Here is a 17,032-nt window from a genome sequence, read left to right as displayed (position 1 = left end):
GATGAATCTACAAAAAACTTCATAAATCAGAGCGTTTTCATCTCCTTCTGCATCAGTGTGAGATTAGACCAATACAGAACGGTGACAGAGATTGAGCTTGTCTTTTATTCGGAAGGCTTTGGTGACATGGGACTCAGTGACTGTTATCTTTTCCAGATTCATGTCTTTTTTAGCTTCGTATTTTGTTGTTCCATCCCCTAGAATTCTAACTGCATTTGAAGTTGCCCTAATAGCTAAAAAGCATGGGACTTTTCCATGCTTATGTGCTGAAACTGTACGCGCAGGTTTGAGCTGGGAAGCTGGAATGTGAAGCTACAAGATTTATATGTGTTTCTCTACTCAATGCTGCAGTTTGTTTTCAAGTTTAACATCCTTTTCTTTGTCACCAGGAACTACCACGTATTTTATTACCTCCTGGCAGGAGCGAGCGAAGAAGAGAGATCGGCATTTCATCTTAAGCAGCCTGAGGAGTATCATTACCTCAACCAGGTGGGATTACTCTACTGGTGGCACTGGCAATATCTTGCCTTTTCCACCACTGATAAGCATCCGTGTGTGCAGTGATAAATATGGGTTGTTTCAGCGCTCTATAGGCAGCAGTCCGTCACTGTAAATTAACCTGCATTGGCAATCTGAGCACTTCTTAGTATGAAAAACATCAGTGTTTCCCATTTTCTGTCCCCTGAGTGGAGTTATGGTAAATAGACAACAAAAGCCACAAGCCAAACAAGGGAGAAACAGTAAGGATCTACCTTTGTATGAATATTTAGGCATTAACGTGTGGCTGCTGAGAAGAGCAAAAGAAAAATGTGTGATGCCATGCAGGTTGTAGTCCTAATTCTGTCTCTTTATGGCTGGCTGTCAGCACGAGCCTTTACATTTAACAACACAAAAAGTTTAATGTAAATGAAGACATGGAAACCATTGAAAATGTGGGGATTCAGAACGTGTGAGGTACTATCAATGCCAATTCAATTCGTACTTCAGGAGATCTAATTTACTTCATGCTTACGATGCAGTTGCGTGTTGATACTTGTAAACAGAATTTACAGGTTTTTGCTCAAAAAATGAAATTAACGGAGTAGGATGAGATGGAGCAGTAATTAGGTTCTATTTTAACTGTAATTGCAATTGTCTTGGCTTGAAATGTGGTTAGCCATGAAGAGAAATTTAACCTGCAAGTTGGAGAGCAACTCATGTGCACTGTGCAACACAAATTGCCTTTGGTCTTTCTAGAAGTATAATTTAATTCTGTAATATTCTGTAAATCACCCAGGGCTCTTTAAAGATGTTTAAAGTGGGCTTTCAAAGCCAAAATATATTGTGCTATTAATGACTGCCACCCACTTGTAGCAGGACTGGGAAATCCGCACAAATGAAGAGCATGCTAAGAGGTTTAGGCTTCTGCCTTCTCTCTTTGTGTGCCTCCTGGGTCCGTGAGCAGTGCAGAGGTTGGAGAACGTGGTGTGTTCTCTGCCACCATCTGTGCTGCAGCTCTGCAGCTCCAAATGCCAGGATAATTGGAATGGAATGTTTTGTCAGATTCACAGATTTTGTTGGGCAATCTGATAGTTCCCTGTTAGCCTAAAACGTCGCCTCTAATTATAGTCTTTGCTTTTACTTAATAGTATCTTAGCGTTTAGGGTCGTTAATATTTGAATTAAGTAATGAAATTATGCTGCTGTAGGCAAGTAGGCCACAGAAGGATGCTGAGGTTCATCCAGTGGGTGATGGAAGCAGACTCTGGGCTTACCTGAGCGGAGTGTATGGAGAGCAGTGACGTTCAGGACTTTTAGTGTTCTGATTATAATCACTTCTCTGCATTTAGTGTTTGTGTTAGACCAGTGAATGCTGACAGCTATGGGATAGTGGCTCCTTGAGGTCATTGCCTGGCTTCCTAACAGTGCAGCTACAGCCTTCCCATGTCCTGTAGGCAAAGGACAAAAAGGAAAATAAGGAGAAAGATGGAAAAAGTAGTAGTGGAAGAATGGTGAAGGAAACTGTGAACATAAAAGGGGGAAGTACTAAAATGAACCTTGAGCATTCACAGTAACATCTTCAGTGTGTCTGGGAGAAATCTCAGTCTTCTGAAATGGAAAGAGAGCAAACCCAGAAGTGAACGTAAGTATGTAACTAAAATTAAATACTAAAATTTAAAAGCTGTGCAATACTGAGCCAGACCCCAATCTCTGCCCCGCTGGGTCCTTGAGTTAGTTGGTTTCTCCCAGGTTCCTCAACTCACATTGTTATGCAAAATAAAAGTGTATTTTGCATTGCAGATGAGGAATAATCTATTCAGGTACTTCAACAAAATGCTCTGTTGATTGTAAGTGCAGAGAGCAGGTTGAAAAAAATGGTTTCTTTTTAAAAGCTGATTTCCTTAAAATATCTGCTCAGTTTTTTTAAAACATCCCCCTCCCACTCATGATTGGAGTCATCGAGGAACTCGCTGAATGATTTCTGTGCTGTATGTTCATGTTTATCCGTACTGGAATAAGGAATTTGCAGGATCAGATCCTTGTTTTAATGGAATCCACAGCCCCGGTGCCACGTCTGTGTTCCCCTCAGGAGTACTGAGTCCTGAGCCTGGATGAGTCCTCTCAAGTCTTCACTGTCTGACAGGAAAATGACAAGGACTCAGGAGAGAAGCTGGTGTTTTTTAGTGAAAGAATCACAGTTTTGCAGTGCGTGTACGTGTCCGGAGCAAAAGTTCGGTGCAGAAACAGAAGTCAGTGCAACTCTGCATAAACAGCTCTTTGGCTGTAGGTAAAGCAAAGGTTTTTCCAACCATGGAAGTCCAATTCGCTTCAATTCATTTAGGTTAGAACTTGGGAAATCCCCACTTGAAAACACCACACAGAAATCAGAGCATCGTAGATGTGAAATAATTATAAATCTAACTTTATGCTGATAAAATAGATCAGGAACGACTATGCAGAATAATAGTTCTTTTACTTGTGAGGTCAGCATCACTTCCCTTTCTGAGGAGCTGGTGGTGGGAGTCATGTTGGGTCCGAATGCTACTTACCTGGGTCTGCCTTGCTTTCAGATGACAAAGAAACCCCTCAGACAGAGCTGGGATGAGTATTGCTATGACTCTGAGCCGGTCAGTACGAGTACCTGCGTCCTCGGGGCTGTGCAGGGCTGCTCCTCTTGCTCACTTTTTGGCGAGGCACGCTGGGACATGGGCAGAGATGAATGTTAACCTGTTGCTGATCCTCTCCCCTGCCCTGCATTGGTGTTGCTTGTGTGTTAGTTGGTGACAGTACAGACGCCCTTTCTGTTATCCTTTTTTGCTTATTTCTGTCTGGAAAGCTTCAGCAGTTTGGTTTGGATATGGTCATCTAGTTTTTGCAAATAGTAGCTCTTTCTTGATACACAATACACATTGTTTTATGTGAATTGGCTACTACGGATTCATTTGTGAGGCAGCAGCTTTGTGAAAATTGAAATGGCTGCCTGATAGAACTGCAAATGAGGCTCTGGAAGCACTGAGAGCTGGCTTGTTTCGCATCAGCTCATTGTGGTTGTAGCAGTGTACCTGCTGTCCAACTTCCAGGAAAAAAGGAAGACAAAACCAAACCCACCCCATCGGCCATTTGCGAGACAATCAGATCCTCCTATTGCTCAGAATGCAAACAATTCCTCCTCCGAAAATAGTTCTGCTGTCCTTTCCAAATGGATCTATTCAAGAAAGAGACCGCGCTGCTTCACCCCTTCCCCAGCTCCTTTGCAAGCAAGACAGGGGCTGTGGCTTTGGTCATTGGTGTGCTTTGGGTTGGTGTGGCCTGCAGATGTGTCCCTGTGCTGGTCTGTGTCGGGTTGTCTTGCACCACAAAGCATGTTTCCAGCTGGCTGCATGTTGTCCCAGCTAATTCTGCCATGCATGTAAGGGTTGCTGCACCCAGCTAAGAGATCTGGAAGATGAGGTGATGTGGAAAGGAGCTGTTGTTCTCTGTGGCCATATAGGCATCGTATTAACAAGGTTTCAGCCGCAAACCCTTGTTAGAAGAGGAGGAGAGGGAGGGAGTCTAGCCTCCCAGAGTTTAAAGGCATCAGATACGGTATTGGCATCCTCGTGAGGTCCTATGAGAACATAGGGCTGCTTCCCTGCGTGCCTCAGGATACCAAAATGAGTTGCAAAGACTTGAATTGCTTTAGGAGTGGGTTAGGATGATCAAGTGGAGAAATGCCAGGAAAACCAAACCCTGGTTTGTTTCCTTATTTCACATAGCAAACCCCTTACAATTGGGCTGTCTGTCTGGTGTTTTATTTTGCTCAGGGCTGTTTTCCCTGCCGCTCATGGCAGATCACGTCCTGGCTTTCGGGATGATTTACTCTTAAGCATCCTCTGGCCTTCTTCTTCCATGAGATGACAACGAAGGAGACAGGCTCTACCTTATGCACACTTCCAGCTTATAACGAAACCCCATTATATCTTCTTTGAGCTTTTCCCAGAAGTCCATGGATTGCTGCAACTGGCTGATAGTAAGAAGGGGACTTGTTGCTTTAAAAGCATTGAAACACTGTAAAATATATATATATACTCCTTAAAATACATATTATTTATACACGAATGCTTTAAAAATACATACATGTATATATGTATGTATGTATGTATATAAAATCCATTAGGAAACAATACCTAACACAGAACTGAACCGCTATGGAGTGCATCTGCTTTTAAGTAGATAATTTGCAAAAAGCTTTTCCATGCAAACTAATGACTTTGGCAATTGTTATGTAAATTGTTCATTAAATGCCTTTGGCGTGGATTGCACTGCTTGTGAGTCAGCTGTGGTATTTCACTGTTGCCTTGTGAATTATTTTGGGTGAACAATGCCACAAAATGAAATGGGTTCCTGGAATGTGGATGGCCAGTAAAAGTGGCACTTGTCACCCCTTTAAAAAGTTTTTTAAAAAGCTTTTTTGCAGAATTTGTGGATGCATTTTTTGGTCCTTCGGGACTCCAGGTCCTGCCTTAGTGGGTGTGAAAAGTTCTCACGTTACCCACAGCATATTTGTAATGGCTGGGGATGCCAGTCAGCCCACAGTTGGGTTGTCCTACTATTTAATAGTAGGTAGTAGTGTAGTGGACTAACTTGTAGAAAGTCTCCATTGAAGTGTTAGTAAATATTTTGAGGTTTAAGACAGCATTTATATTGTATGACAGGCAGTCACATAATTTTGGAGTCTGGGAGTTTTTTAAGGAAAACGTATAAAATCTGAGCTGTGAATAATGAATAATCCGTAGGGGACCCAATGTCAGTCAAAGCATGCACGAGGTCCTTGGCACTACTGGTTTATTTACTTGTTTAAGGAGGATTAGTTTAACTCTGTTCCCTAAGTATTGGGAGGAATCTGGCTAACTAAAGCATTCAGCTGTGGCACGTTAAACTGCTCGGAGATAGAAGTAGTGGATTCAAATTCCCTATAAAAACATGCTGATATTTTGAATAAAGTTAGTGGAAAAGATGTGAGACTTTCCCTTTCTTATGCAGCATTTCATTCGCTGATTACATAGAACTCTATACATTTGATTTTGAAGTATTTTAAAACAGAATTCTTCCTATTTACTTAAAGGAGCCAGGACACAACGTGGACTAAACTGCCTGGAAACGTGCACACTGTGGTTAATTCATGGCCTTTCTGCATGCTTGTTGTCCACACTTCTGGCCAAATAGTTAGCGTATTTAAAACTGCACTTTGGTTTGCTTGTAGGCAGACTGTTGAAAAGCTGATTTTCCTAGACAGCTTCAGTTTGTGCCCTCTTTCCAATACTGGAGAAGAAAAATTTCTGCCTTACCTCCAGAGCTAATCGTGGATTTTTGTTGCATTGCGTATGCACTTCTTGCTCTGCCTGCTATGGTGCCGTGAATTCCCTCTTGCTCTGGAGCAGGGTTCAGAGCACTATCCAAGGGGGTGGGTGTCAGGGTCAATTAACCACTGTTATTCTCCATCCACATTAGCGAGGCCTCCTGCGTATCTCGTTTCCCAGAGCCAGATTGGAAATGTTCTAGTTGCCGATAAAAGCGTGGAGATCCTGGGATGATATTTATGAAGTGCTGACTTGGCCATCTGGACCTGTTCTGGCTTCGGTTGCAGGGCTTAATTTTTCCCTTTGAACCCAGCAGGATTGCTTTTCCGTTGAAGGGGAGGACCTGAAGCACGACTTTGAGCGCCTGCAGCTCGCCATGGAGATGGTGGGCTTCCTTCCCAAGACTCGCAGACAGTGAGTTTATTTTCCACGTTAACAGTTAGGAGATTATATTAATGAATTGTATTAATACCAAGTACATTATATATTTATGTGATAGTGATATATAACATAAAAATGATCCCTGTAATCAGTGAGATTGTGCTAACGTAACTGAATAACCTTCCAGTCTGTTGGGAAGGGTTGATGACACAATGACTGTTCGGACACTGAAGGAATAATCACGATGGCAAGATATCAGCAAAATATGCCCTTCGTTAATGTTAATGAATGACCTTCATTGAGGTCTCTATGCATATTGGCAAAAAGTTGGCATCTGGATGTGAACTGTTCAGAATAGTCGTACTCTGCATGCAGTGAATCCAGATCCTAGTTGAATCAGAAAGCCGGTCATCACATCTAATCCTTCTCCATCCAATTGCCAGTTTTTAGACTCACTTCCAACAGCCCTTCATTCACCAATACCGTGCAAATGCTGGTTGAAAACTTGGGTTGCAACAAAAACTTGGATTGCAACTCTGTCTTCTGCCAATTGCAAGGAATGACGTGCTTTATTTACATCCTTGACTAAACCACAAAGCAATTTCTTCATTGACTGATTCCATTGTTCCAAAGTCTTGAGTAGGTCTGAATGAACTTGACAAATATGTTACTAAGGTTAGAAACAGGCTCAGAAGAAAAATGTATTGATGAATGATCTTCGGGGGAGTATTGTTTTTGACATCATAAGCATTGCTGAAGGGCAGATCAGTAGCTGGAACACAGTGAGAAAGCTGGTGCTTTTCTGGGTAAAATTGTTCAAACAATGATTTAATGAACCCGGTTGCTTTTTCTGAGATCTGGGAGGTTTATGGAGGAGCAGGGAATTTTTGCTGTGTGCTAATGGCGCTTGAAACCCTATTCATCACCTACAGGAGATGGCATTTAAGCCACATCTACCATTACCTCCTGCTCTTTTAAGCGTGGATTTTCTTTCTTTTTAACAAGTTTCTGAGCCAGCAGTTAGAATTCCTTTACAGTGAAACATTATCTTGCTTTCTGCTCCAGTAAGAACTTGTTTCACCTACCTGAGAATCTTCTTCGTAAGCTCATGCCTTATCCCAAGCATTAACAAACGATGAAATCAATGCTGCTTTCTCTCTATGCTTTCCACACAGATAGATAAATCCAAGCAATCACACTTTTACTGTCACTCTGCTGTATACATCAGCATACGTCCTTATTTTTCACATCTATCTGCTTTGCATCAAGTGTACATTGACGTTCTCCTGAAAGCATCACGATGCATTACTGCTCCCTGAACTGATGCCACTGCATCCCACTCGGGACAGATGCTGCAGCAGTGAGGAGGGCAGCACAGAACTAAATTGCTTCCTGTGTTCTGCCCTGGGCGACTCATTACACAGCAGGAATCAAGTTGCAGTGACAAGGGTTTTCTAAAGCCTGTGTGCAGTGCAGGGTTGCATACAGTGAGGTAATTTAATTGGCAGAGGAAAGCAGTGGGTAAGTGTCTGGGCTGAACTGAGTAGGATATCCGTGTAAATTCAGGATTTTGATTTACTGCGTAATCATTTTTATTTGTCACTCAGAGGGTGGTGACGCACTGAACAGGTTGCCCAAGGAGGCTGTGGATGCTCCATCTCTGGAGGCATTCAAGGCCAGGCTGGATGTGGCTCTGGGCAGCCTGGTCTGGTGGTTGATGACCCTGCACATAGCAGGGGGTTGAAACTGGATGATTTTTGAGGTCCTTTTCAACCCAGGCCATTCTATGATTCTACAGTAATGAAGGACAGGCTTGGAGAGGTGATGCTGTGTTGTCCAGACAGGCTGGTGGTGTGGCAAGGAATCAAATGCAATTTCAATGATTGTTAGGTCCCCAGAAGGACAAATAAAGTACAGAGCTGAAGTCAGCTGTGATTTTTCCTGGATTTCATTCTTTTTCTTGTTATGTGGGCTGCCATTTTGCAACCATGGGTTTGATTATGTTGAACTTCAGGCTGAGAATCAGGTGACCTGAATTATCTTCTCAAGTCCAAGAAAATCACTGTGGAATTCTTTTCAAAAAGGCTGAATCAATGCAAGTTTGGTACTTGAGTAAATGGAAAAAAATAATAATGAAGTGAGTGCTTGTTTTAAGCCTCATTTTGAGAAACTCTTGGCATAAGAGAGGAGAATAGAAAACGAGAGGAATAAGTCAAATAGAAAGATGGCACTTGGATATCTGGAGGTCAAGGGGGCTGTAGAAAAGGGCAGGATATGAAGTACTGTAAGAGATGTACTGAGAACAGTATTTGAATGAGTTTTTATCACCTTTCGGTGTTCATGGTGATGGGATCCTGATGAATGACTGGCAAAGGTTTGCAGCCAGGTTTCACACCGAGCGCGTTGTTTGCTTTTTCGTTGGGTTTAAGGAGAAACGGACAAGCCAACAAAGTAAAAATGAGATCTGTCTCTTTTCTTTAGGATTTTCTCTCTCCTGTCTGCAATACTACATCTGGGTAACATCCGTTACAAAAAGAAGACCTATCGGGATGACTCCATCGATATTTGTAACCCTGAAATACTGCCCATCGTGTCAGACCTGCTGGAGGTGAGCCTTTGCTTTCTGTCACGTAGCTTTGACATCTAATGAGCTACCTTTATTTTTATTTCTAGTTTCACTGGAGGGCAGATTGTCTTATGTTAATATAGCCCGTTCGTGTTTTCCTGTAAGAAGTTATGAAGACTTTTATTTACGAGGCTTTTAATGTAAAGTTTTTTCTCCCTAACCATCAGTTCCAGTATACTTATGCATAACTGACTGAAAATGGTGTTTCTGTGATTAAAACTTGAAAGATTGCTAGCAAGTTCTGGATGGGACTGAAACCTGCCATTCCTCGTGGTATTTTCTTCAATTGCCAGCCATCAGCTCCCACACCAGAATTCCCCAATGCTCCTGAAATCTGTTGCAGTAGTAGAAAAAGAAACTACTCAGGGAATCAGAAGGCCATCAACCCACTCTGCTGTTCCAGGTAGTGGCAGTAGTGGGTTCTGGGTGAACTCGCTGTGTTTTGTTGTCTGATGTCCCTCTGTCACCATCTGCAGAGGTTGTGGTGGCTGTGCTGCAGGGTGCATTTCACTCTGCTCCCTTTGGTACTCGTTTATGGACTTGCATTTATCTAGTTCTGGTTTGGACCTGTTGATGCCATCTGTTGTTTCGCTGTGTAAGAGCCTGTACAGAAGGTGCTTTGTTCTCTCTGGATGACCACAGTGCCAGTGTCACTTGGGACAGGTGTCACTGAGTTGACACATCTCACCTGACCAGTTCCCATCGTATCCAATCTTGTTGGAACAGAGGAATGTGCTCCATGAGCCCAGCTGCCTTGGGTTTCCTACATCCCTATGAAAAGTCGCTGAATGGTGTGGAAAGTTCACTTCTCCTATTTTCCTGCCAGAAGGCAACTTGTTGTCCTTCTGTGTACACGTGGTGCTCTCTCATTCCTTCCCTTGAGCAGCTGTTGTGCTGTCTTACTCCTTGAATTCAGGGGTTGGCACGCACAGATTTTCCTAGCACTTCATTAATGCTCTGAATTTAGGGAGGGGAAAGCTTCTGTCAAATACGGGTATAAGCAGCTGGATGCTCTTTGCATCTTGGACTTGGAGACTGCAGAAATAAACAGAAGGAAGATGTGAGTTTGGACAGAATGTTGTTGATGTGACCCTGTTAAAAATGGCCGCGTTGGAGTCGCAGCAGGAATGCCAGGTCATTTAAGAAGTAATCACTTTTTTGAGAAAGCTTTGAATTAGAGAGTGACTTGGAGTTCTGAAAGAGTTCCAGGCTATGGGTCTTTGCCCTCACTTTCTTCTGCAAACAAATTCTTCTGCAACACCTGTATGCTGTAAGGCATCGGGGTGTTATTTGCACGTGCACATGTGAAATCATGCATCATTTGAGCCAGATGGATCTGATGGTGGCTTTGTGCCATGCACCGGGGCAGCACTGGCGTGGGTACCGTGTTCACTTGTAGGTATGTACAACATATAGAGGAAAAAGAATAAATGAATGAATACATGTTTAAACTTTTTGGAAAAGCACCAGAAGCTGGCATAGCTGAGCCAAACAATCTACTTTTGTCCCTCTCAATAAGTCTTTTGCGAGCTAAGTGATCATACACAGCACCAAAAGCTTCTTCATCAGGCATCAGCGGTGCAGATGTCAGGTAGGATTTGTAGGAGGTGCTGCTGTATTTGGGTAGGTGGTGTTGCTTGTTCTTAAAATTGCATTTCTTTGGTTATTTCCCCATGGAAGTGCAGACGTTGCCTACAACTTTCTGATAGACCCGCTGCCCAATCAGCTGAAACAAAGCGAGTACATTTCTGGGAGAGGTTTGGTTTCTGTTTCTGAAATGCTCACCCTCTGCAGACTTGAATAGCTCTTTTGCCATGTTGATTGAGTTCTGACCAAAGGGAGAACCGAAGGGTTCAGACAGATGAATGGTCGTTACAGGACAGCCGTTGCACTTACCTACTTAGCACTTCCCAGAGTGAGTGGAATCTTGTTATCCAGAGACCAAAAATCTCAGTTGAAGCAGTTTGACATTTTGCATTTTGTCTCACTTAGGTAATTATTTTTTTACTCTTTTGTGTGTGTGTGTGTGTGTGTGTGATCATTGAAAATGCACAGTTATTCTTTTCATGCCAGTGCTAGCTTTTCACTAAAAAGTTGCTAATTCCTTCTCTACATCTTGGCATTGCTTACCAAGACTGAAAAATCACCTCCATGAAACTAGTAGTGGCTGACAAATACTTGCATTTCTTTCCATGCAGCCATTGGCTGCTCAGCAGGGCAGTGTGGAGTGTAGAAGAGGATGCAGCTATCCCTCCTGTGATCTGATGCTTGCAGGCAGGAAACATGGGGCTGTTGTGGTTTGTTCTTTTTTTTCCTTCGATGTCTTGTTAGATTTGTTGGTTCAGGGATTTGACTCGGAGAAGAGAAGGAAAAAAATCCTCTTGGGTTTGGAAGAGGGGCAGCTGAATGGGCTGCGTCTGAGAGCTGCCGAGAAGAAGGGGTCCAGGGACCCAGATGTACAGCACCAAGGGAGTGGTTGCCTTCCTGAGGAAGGGAACAGCCAGCCTGGCTGAAGTGAAAAAACTGAGCAAAATTAGGCACGTTTTCCCCCTCCAAAGGGGCCGTCTGGCCCAAAGTATCATGAGCTTGCTGCTTCACATTGGGAAGAGTGGAGCCTTTGAGCCTCTGAGGACACATCTGGTGGAGTTTCAACAGTCAGTGTGCAAGAGCACTGAGTACTTTTTATGTCACTGGGATACTTTGCCATCGTTTGTATGGAGAGATTTCTCTCCCAGTGAAACGGAGCTGACGTGTGGATTTTTGAAGAAATCAGGGAGGAGATGATGACCTGAGATGGATTTTATTTTCCTTAAACGCTGACAGCCCCTTCTGATACTCTTTGAGTTTATTAAAACATCCAGACCGGCGTTGGTTGAAAAAGCAAACTGCAGTGTCGGATCTTGGCCAGCCTCTGTGGATCGTTGTTTCATTTACAGTAAGACCTCGATTCCTTTTCTCAGGAACAGACATAGCGTGTGGATTATGTGAGGCTTTTGGCAGGTTTTTCTCGGCCTTTGTTTAAACTCTGCTGAAATACGGCGCTGTGGCGTGATGTCAGTGCTGCCTGATGGATCGAGCAGACCTGGAAGGCTCCGCAGGCAGAGAAATTATGGCAGGCAGAGGGAGAGATCCTCCTCAGGAACCAGGGATTGTGTAAGACCCTCCTGGGGAAAAGCCTGGAAGTGCTTCTTTGTGGGCTCGTTGGTATCCATCTCTTCTCAGCAGTCCAAACTGAAAAGTCCTCCCACCCCTCCACGTGGATGTGGAACTGCAGGGTTTTGTGTCTCGACGTGGAGCTCATCCCTGAGCCCATTGCAGCTCCAGGAGCTGTTTGTTCAGAGCTCGAAGCTGAGCTGAAGCTTTGGGTGCAGCTCAGCAGGGATCTGTGCTTTTATTGAACTGCAGTGGTACATTTGTGACTTCCTAAGCATGATTAACAAAAGCGATCTCCTAGAAATGATCTGCTGCAGCTCACCATAACGGAGGCTATTTTTTCCATTAGAAGAGCAAGAATACTTTTGTGTGTGTTTACTAATGGCAGGAATTATTTCCATGGCAAGCATCCAGGAGGGAAGACAAGTTTTGTCTTTGCAGTTTTACATCCAGTTGTTAGGTGTAGGTAAGCAGCCTCAGTGCAGGCAGTGGTAAATACAAGTTATGAGCTGACCGAAGTAAGTTTTGCTGTGTCTCTTTTGCATTGACCATGTTGGCTCTTGCAGCCAGCATCCACAGGAAACTAGTGGGGGGAGCACTAGGTGGGGGGAGGAGGAGCTCCAGCCTTCCCTTCTGCATCTGCTCTCAGGTTGAAGTTTGGGTGTCAAGCTCTGAGCCAGCACTCCAGTCAGGTAACTTAGTTTGCTTTTAAGCAAAAGAAAGCCAGAATCAAAAGTTCAGCTCTTGTTCAAGAGGGAAAGCCCGTCCTGGCAGTGACTAAATTGCATTTCTCTTTCTCCATACCAAGTAGCTTTTCAATAAGCTCTAAACATCACAGTCCAGTTCTCAAGTACAGAAGCAGCTAGTCTCCTGTGGACATGGTGGGTCAAATATCTTCATGCTGTGACCTTCAGTTAAAATTTAGATAGCTCAGCTGCGCTCATCATCACGTGTTGGCTTTCAGCAGCGGTGCAGCAAGCAAACCAAGCTCTGCTGGCTGTTAGCTGTGGGCAGATCTTCAGGATTGTCTTCTGGAGCTGAGTGTGCCATCCTTGCCAAGTGTGTTTTTGTATGGAGAGACCCCTGCAGGTGTGCACACAGCAGGCATGGGGTGGAGGAAGCACATCTGCAGGTCTCATCCAGCAAGAGAGTATGGGAAGAGAGAGCTCTGGAGAGCAGTAGCAGGCAGATGGGCAGGGGGAAGGGTGCGGGTAGCTGTGCAAACCATTTAAAACTGTTTGCTGACAAATCCAGGACTTGGAAGTGTTTAGGCTGTTTAGTTTGGGCACCAAGAATATTGCATCGGCCTGTTTTGATTCATAACCATCTGATACCCTTTTGCCTACTGCTTTTTTTCAGTTTAAAAGCTTCCAGCCTGCAGGCTCAGGGTTTGCAGCAGTCCTGCCTTGCTCCTACTTCAGTGCATTTGGACGAGGCAAAAGTCATTTTTGTTCCAAGCTTTGCAATTAAGGGATGTCAGCTGATGTCAGGCAGTTGGGAGCTGCTGAAAAATTGTCCACGTGTGGCTTTTGGCTGCTTGCTTGAGCCAGCAAATGACCCCTCTGCGTTTGCTGGGAACATGAAGAGGGATTATCTTTTCCCCCACGTTATTTTGAAAAGCAGGCTGGAAGCTCGAGGGTATTACTGAAGACAAGTGAGGTTAATCTCAAGGTGCTGATGTTTGATTTCTTACGATGTGGGAGCTGTTGTCAGGTGAGGGCTGCACGCAGGTGAGATGGTGTTTGCTGCTGCTCACACTAGGGTGAGGTGTTCGTGTTGCTGGAGAATGATTTCAGAAACATGGATTTGGTGCTCCTAGCCTGCAGTAGAGATGCTGTGAACAGGTATGGGTTCCGTAGCTTTTGGGTCATTGCGAGCAGCTCATGCACCCTGTGATGTGTCTGCAAGTCAGAGCCCCAACTCCTGCCTCAAAGATGTTCACCAAGGCAAAGAATTCCTTGTTTGACATTGAAATTTCACAAAGAGGAGTAAATGTCTCCAAGTATTTAGGTCTTACTCTTGTGTGAACGCAACACCTTCTATTTTGGTAGAGAGGAAATGCTTTGGGATTTCTCCAAAGAAGATGAAAATAACAGGGACTCAAATCTTGCAGGACAAGAGGCTTTCTCCTGACGGTGGGAGGCAGGGACTCTATAATTTGTTGGCACTGTTTACCTATTTGCCCTCTTCGTGTCTGTGTTGATACAACAGCTGATCTCTGCAAAGGGCTGATGAGCAAATGGTTGTCACCTGGTTGGGACTGATTTCTTCAGGGAGTTCAGTATCAGGTGTGAATATCAGAGCAAATATCAGGTGCTTTTCTTTTCAGGTTTCCATTCTCCTTCTAAGCTCTCCTCTCAAATCTGAACAAAAAAAAAACCCACACGCACACAAAACCAACAAACCCAACCCCATCCAGATATCTCTCTTAAACCACTGACACCATTTTGGTTGTTTGTAGAGTAATTTGTGTGATAACACCAGAAATTTGAGAGGTTTTTCTTTTTTGCTAACAAAGGTGAAAAAAGTGTGAGAGGGAGGAGCTGTAGTGGGAACAAAGGTGAGCAAGGGGAACTTGCTGGAACTGAGATGGCTGAATGCAGAAAATCAGGTTCTGTTGAATGCTCTCTTGTTTTCTGATGCTGGATGTAGGGGCTGAGTTGTCTTCTCCCAATATCTAGCTCATTCTTATGCACTGAGTGTTAACTTTGTAAGGGCTGGCAATGTGAAGTGGATTTTTAAAGAAAATTAGTCTTGGAATAACTGTTAACATCAATGCTTTTTTGTTTTAGGTGAAGGAAGAGATGCTGTTTGAAGCCTTGGTTACCAGAAAGACAGTGACAGTGGGAGAGAAGCTCATCTTGCCCTACAAGCTAGCAGAGGTCTGTATGCTGTGTTTAGTTCTAAGAGAAACTCTTGGCATGGCTTTCAGTGCTTTGAAACGAGGCTGAAATGCACGCTTAACTCTGGTGGAGTTGCTTTTAGCTTTTATTTATTCTCATGAAACTAAATAAACGTAGGAGAAACTGATGCGTGTGAAGCTAGAAAACAGTTGGCTTTACCTTCTGCTGCTCTTGGAAAGCAGGTTTGCATGTTACTCTGTGATAGTGTTTGAGTATTTTAATGACTTAACAGTTGTGTAAATGTTCTGCAGAGCGGAGCTGTGCATCACTGAACGCACGTGGTGCAAGTTAAGTAGTAGTCTCCATACATCCCCACACTGTAGCACTGATTCATCCCACAACAGAGCGGTGATGTAAGACCTCCAGGAAGTTTTTGGCGTGGTTCTGCAGTGCCCGTGTTAGTCATGGTTCCTGTATGGGAGGAGCTGGGGGTCCTCTGTAGAAAACTCCTGTTTCAGTTTCTGGACCCTCACAGGATGCTTTGGAGACTGCATGGCTCTGTCAGCCTCTTTCAGCTTGTCCTGAGTGCTTTCCGTGTTGCTGCTGGCCTTGGGGATGGCACTGCAGGAATGTGCAAGTTCTTTATTATGGTCTGTCTGAGGTTACAGTGTCAGCAAACATGTGTTTGCCCCTGAACGTGTGGTTTCCAGGAATTCTGAATTACATTCTGTGGTTGTTTAATGGAAATACCTCTGATTTCTTCTCACATTTTCCCAAGTGTGTAAATTCTGCTCTGCTGAAAAATGCATTTTGGATGTTTCTGTGTGTCCTGTTGTTGTACTCCTCCATTTAAGAGCACAGAGCATGTCTGTATGAGAATGCACAGCGTCTTCAGCAACGTCCCCCAGAGCAGTCAGCTGTGTTGCAAATAGGTAAACAAAGTGCCATTGTTAGGATGGGCTGTAGATATTTTTGTTTCTTTTTTTTTTTTCTCTCCCCAGAATAAAAGGTATTTTTTTTCCACTTTTGAGTTTGTGTGCTCAAGTTCAGTAACTGGAACAGAACTTTCATCTTCAAAGCCTTTGAGCAAGACTTGAACCTCTCCCAGCAAAGGGCAGTGTGCTTCAGTCACACCTTTGTGATGAGTGTGTAGTGGAGGTGATGTCTGAGCTTTTTTCTCATGTTTTGGGCACAGGCTGAGGAAATTGCTGGAATAGTTTAAAGCATTTCTATTCCCTCCCTTTTGCTGGAGCTTTTTTCCCCAACAGCGGTGCTGATGGAACAAAATGCACTGCTGCTCTTTCAACCACCTCGCTGCCAAACCTGGCAGGTTGGATTAAACTGTTCCTTCTAATATGTTAAGCTGTCTAAACAGTCTTATCTACGTGCCCTGTTGCTACCAAGAACGGCTGAGTGTGAATTGCTGAAAAGCTTTCCAAAATGTTCCTGGTGATGTTGCTGTTCGTAGATCTCAGATGTGCTCAGTGGTAGGGATTTGTCACCAATATCTGGTAAAGGAAATGAAGAATCAGGGTGTGGTGAGGGGGAAGCCAGAGGAGCATGAGATTGTAGTGGCTCACTGTGTGATCGTGCACCCTGACGTAATCTCCATGACCTAATCATCCTGTAAGAAGCTGTGAATTGAGTCATGAAAAGTGTGCGTTTTCTGGCTGCTGTTCTTACAGCATTAGAATCATAGAATGGCCTGAAATGGGTTGAAAAGGACCACAGTGGTCATCTCGTTTCAGCCCCCCTGCTATGTGCAGGGTCGCCAACCACCAGACCAGGCTGCCCAGAGCCACATCCAGCCTGGCTTTGAATGTGACTGCCAGATTTTATTTGACAGGGATCCATTGGCAGAGCCAGTGGGTTGATTACTTTAGGTGTTTTACAAGAGGGCACTGCAGTTGGATCCAAGGAATGGAGGTTTTCAGGGTTTGCCCCACCACGACTCATAGCTGCCCTTCCTGATAAGGGAATGATGTGTGTAGCAGCTGTTTGATTTTCCAGATGCTGAAATGCTCGATGCTTTTTTCGTAGGTTATTGATAGACTGAAAGTTTCAGTGGGATTTATCTGGAAAAGGCCATGCTGCAGTGGCTCTCTAAAAAGGATTGTAAAGACGTTAGTTTGGCATAGAGTTGCTCTTTTATACCAGCAAGAAGAGCAGATTGCATCTACCAAGTGCCTTTGCAAGGCTTTGAGCAATTTT

At 43.9% G+C, this 17,032-nt stretch overlaps 1 protein-coding gene across 13 annotated transcripts in view; it reads left to right on the top strand.

Annotated features, from left to right (window-relative positions):
• MYO9A (myosin IXA) overlaps positions 1–17,032 on the top strand; it is a 166,117-nt gene that overhangs the window by 60,823 nt on the left and 88,262 nt on the right. For 10 of the 13 annotated variants that reach the window (XM_015279074.4, XM_040706566.2, XM_015279071.4 and 7 more), the window contains 5 exons: positions 390–489; positions 3,050–3,106; positions 6,132–6,232; positions 8,681–8,807; positions 14,771–14,860. In XM_015279074.4, coding sequence (XP_015134560.2) covers positions 390–489; positions 3,050–3,106; positions 6,132–6,232; positions 8,681–8,807; positions 14,771–14,860 — 475 coding nt within the window. The remainder of the gene's footprint in view (positions 1–389; positions 490–3,049; positions 3,107–6,131; positions 6,233–8,680; positions 8,808–14,770; positions 14,861–17,032) is intronic. The other 3 variants (XM_046899222.1, XM_015279070.4, XM_015279073.4) reach the window with 2 other exon arrangements.

The sequence above is a fragment of the Gallus gallus genome, chromosome 10 (genome assembly GCF_016699485.2).
Source record: "Gallus gallus isolate bGalGal1 chromosome 10, bGalGal1.mat.broiler.GRCg7b, whole genome shotgun sequence".
NCBI classification, from domain to species: domain Eukaryota; kingdom Metazoa; phylum Chordata; class Aves; order Galliformes; family Phasianidae; genus Gallus; species Gallus gallus.
Note: the sequence above shows the minus strand (reverse complement) of the source record. Positions and strands in the feature narration are given on the sequence as shown.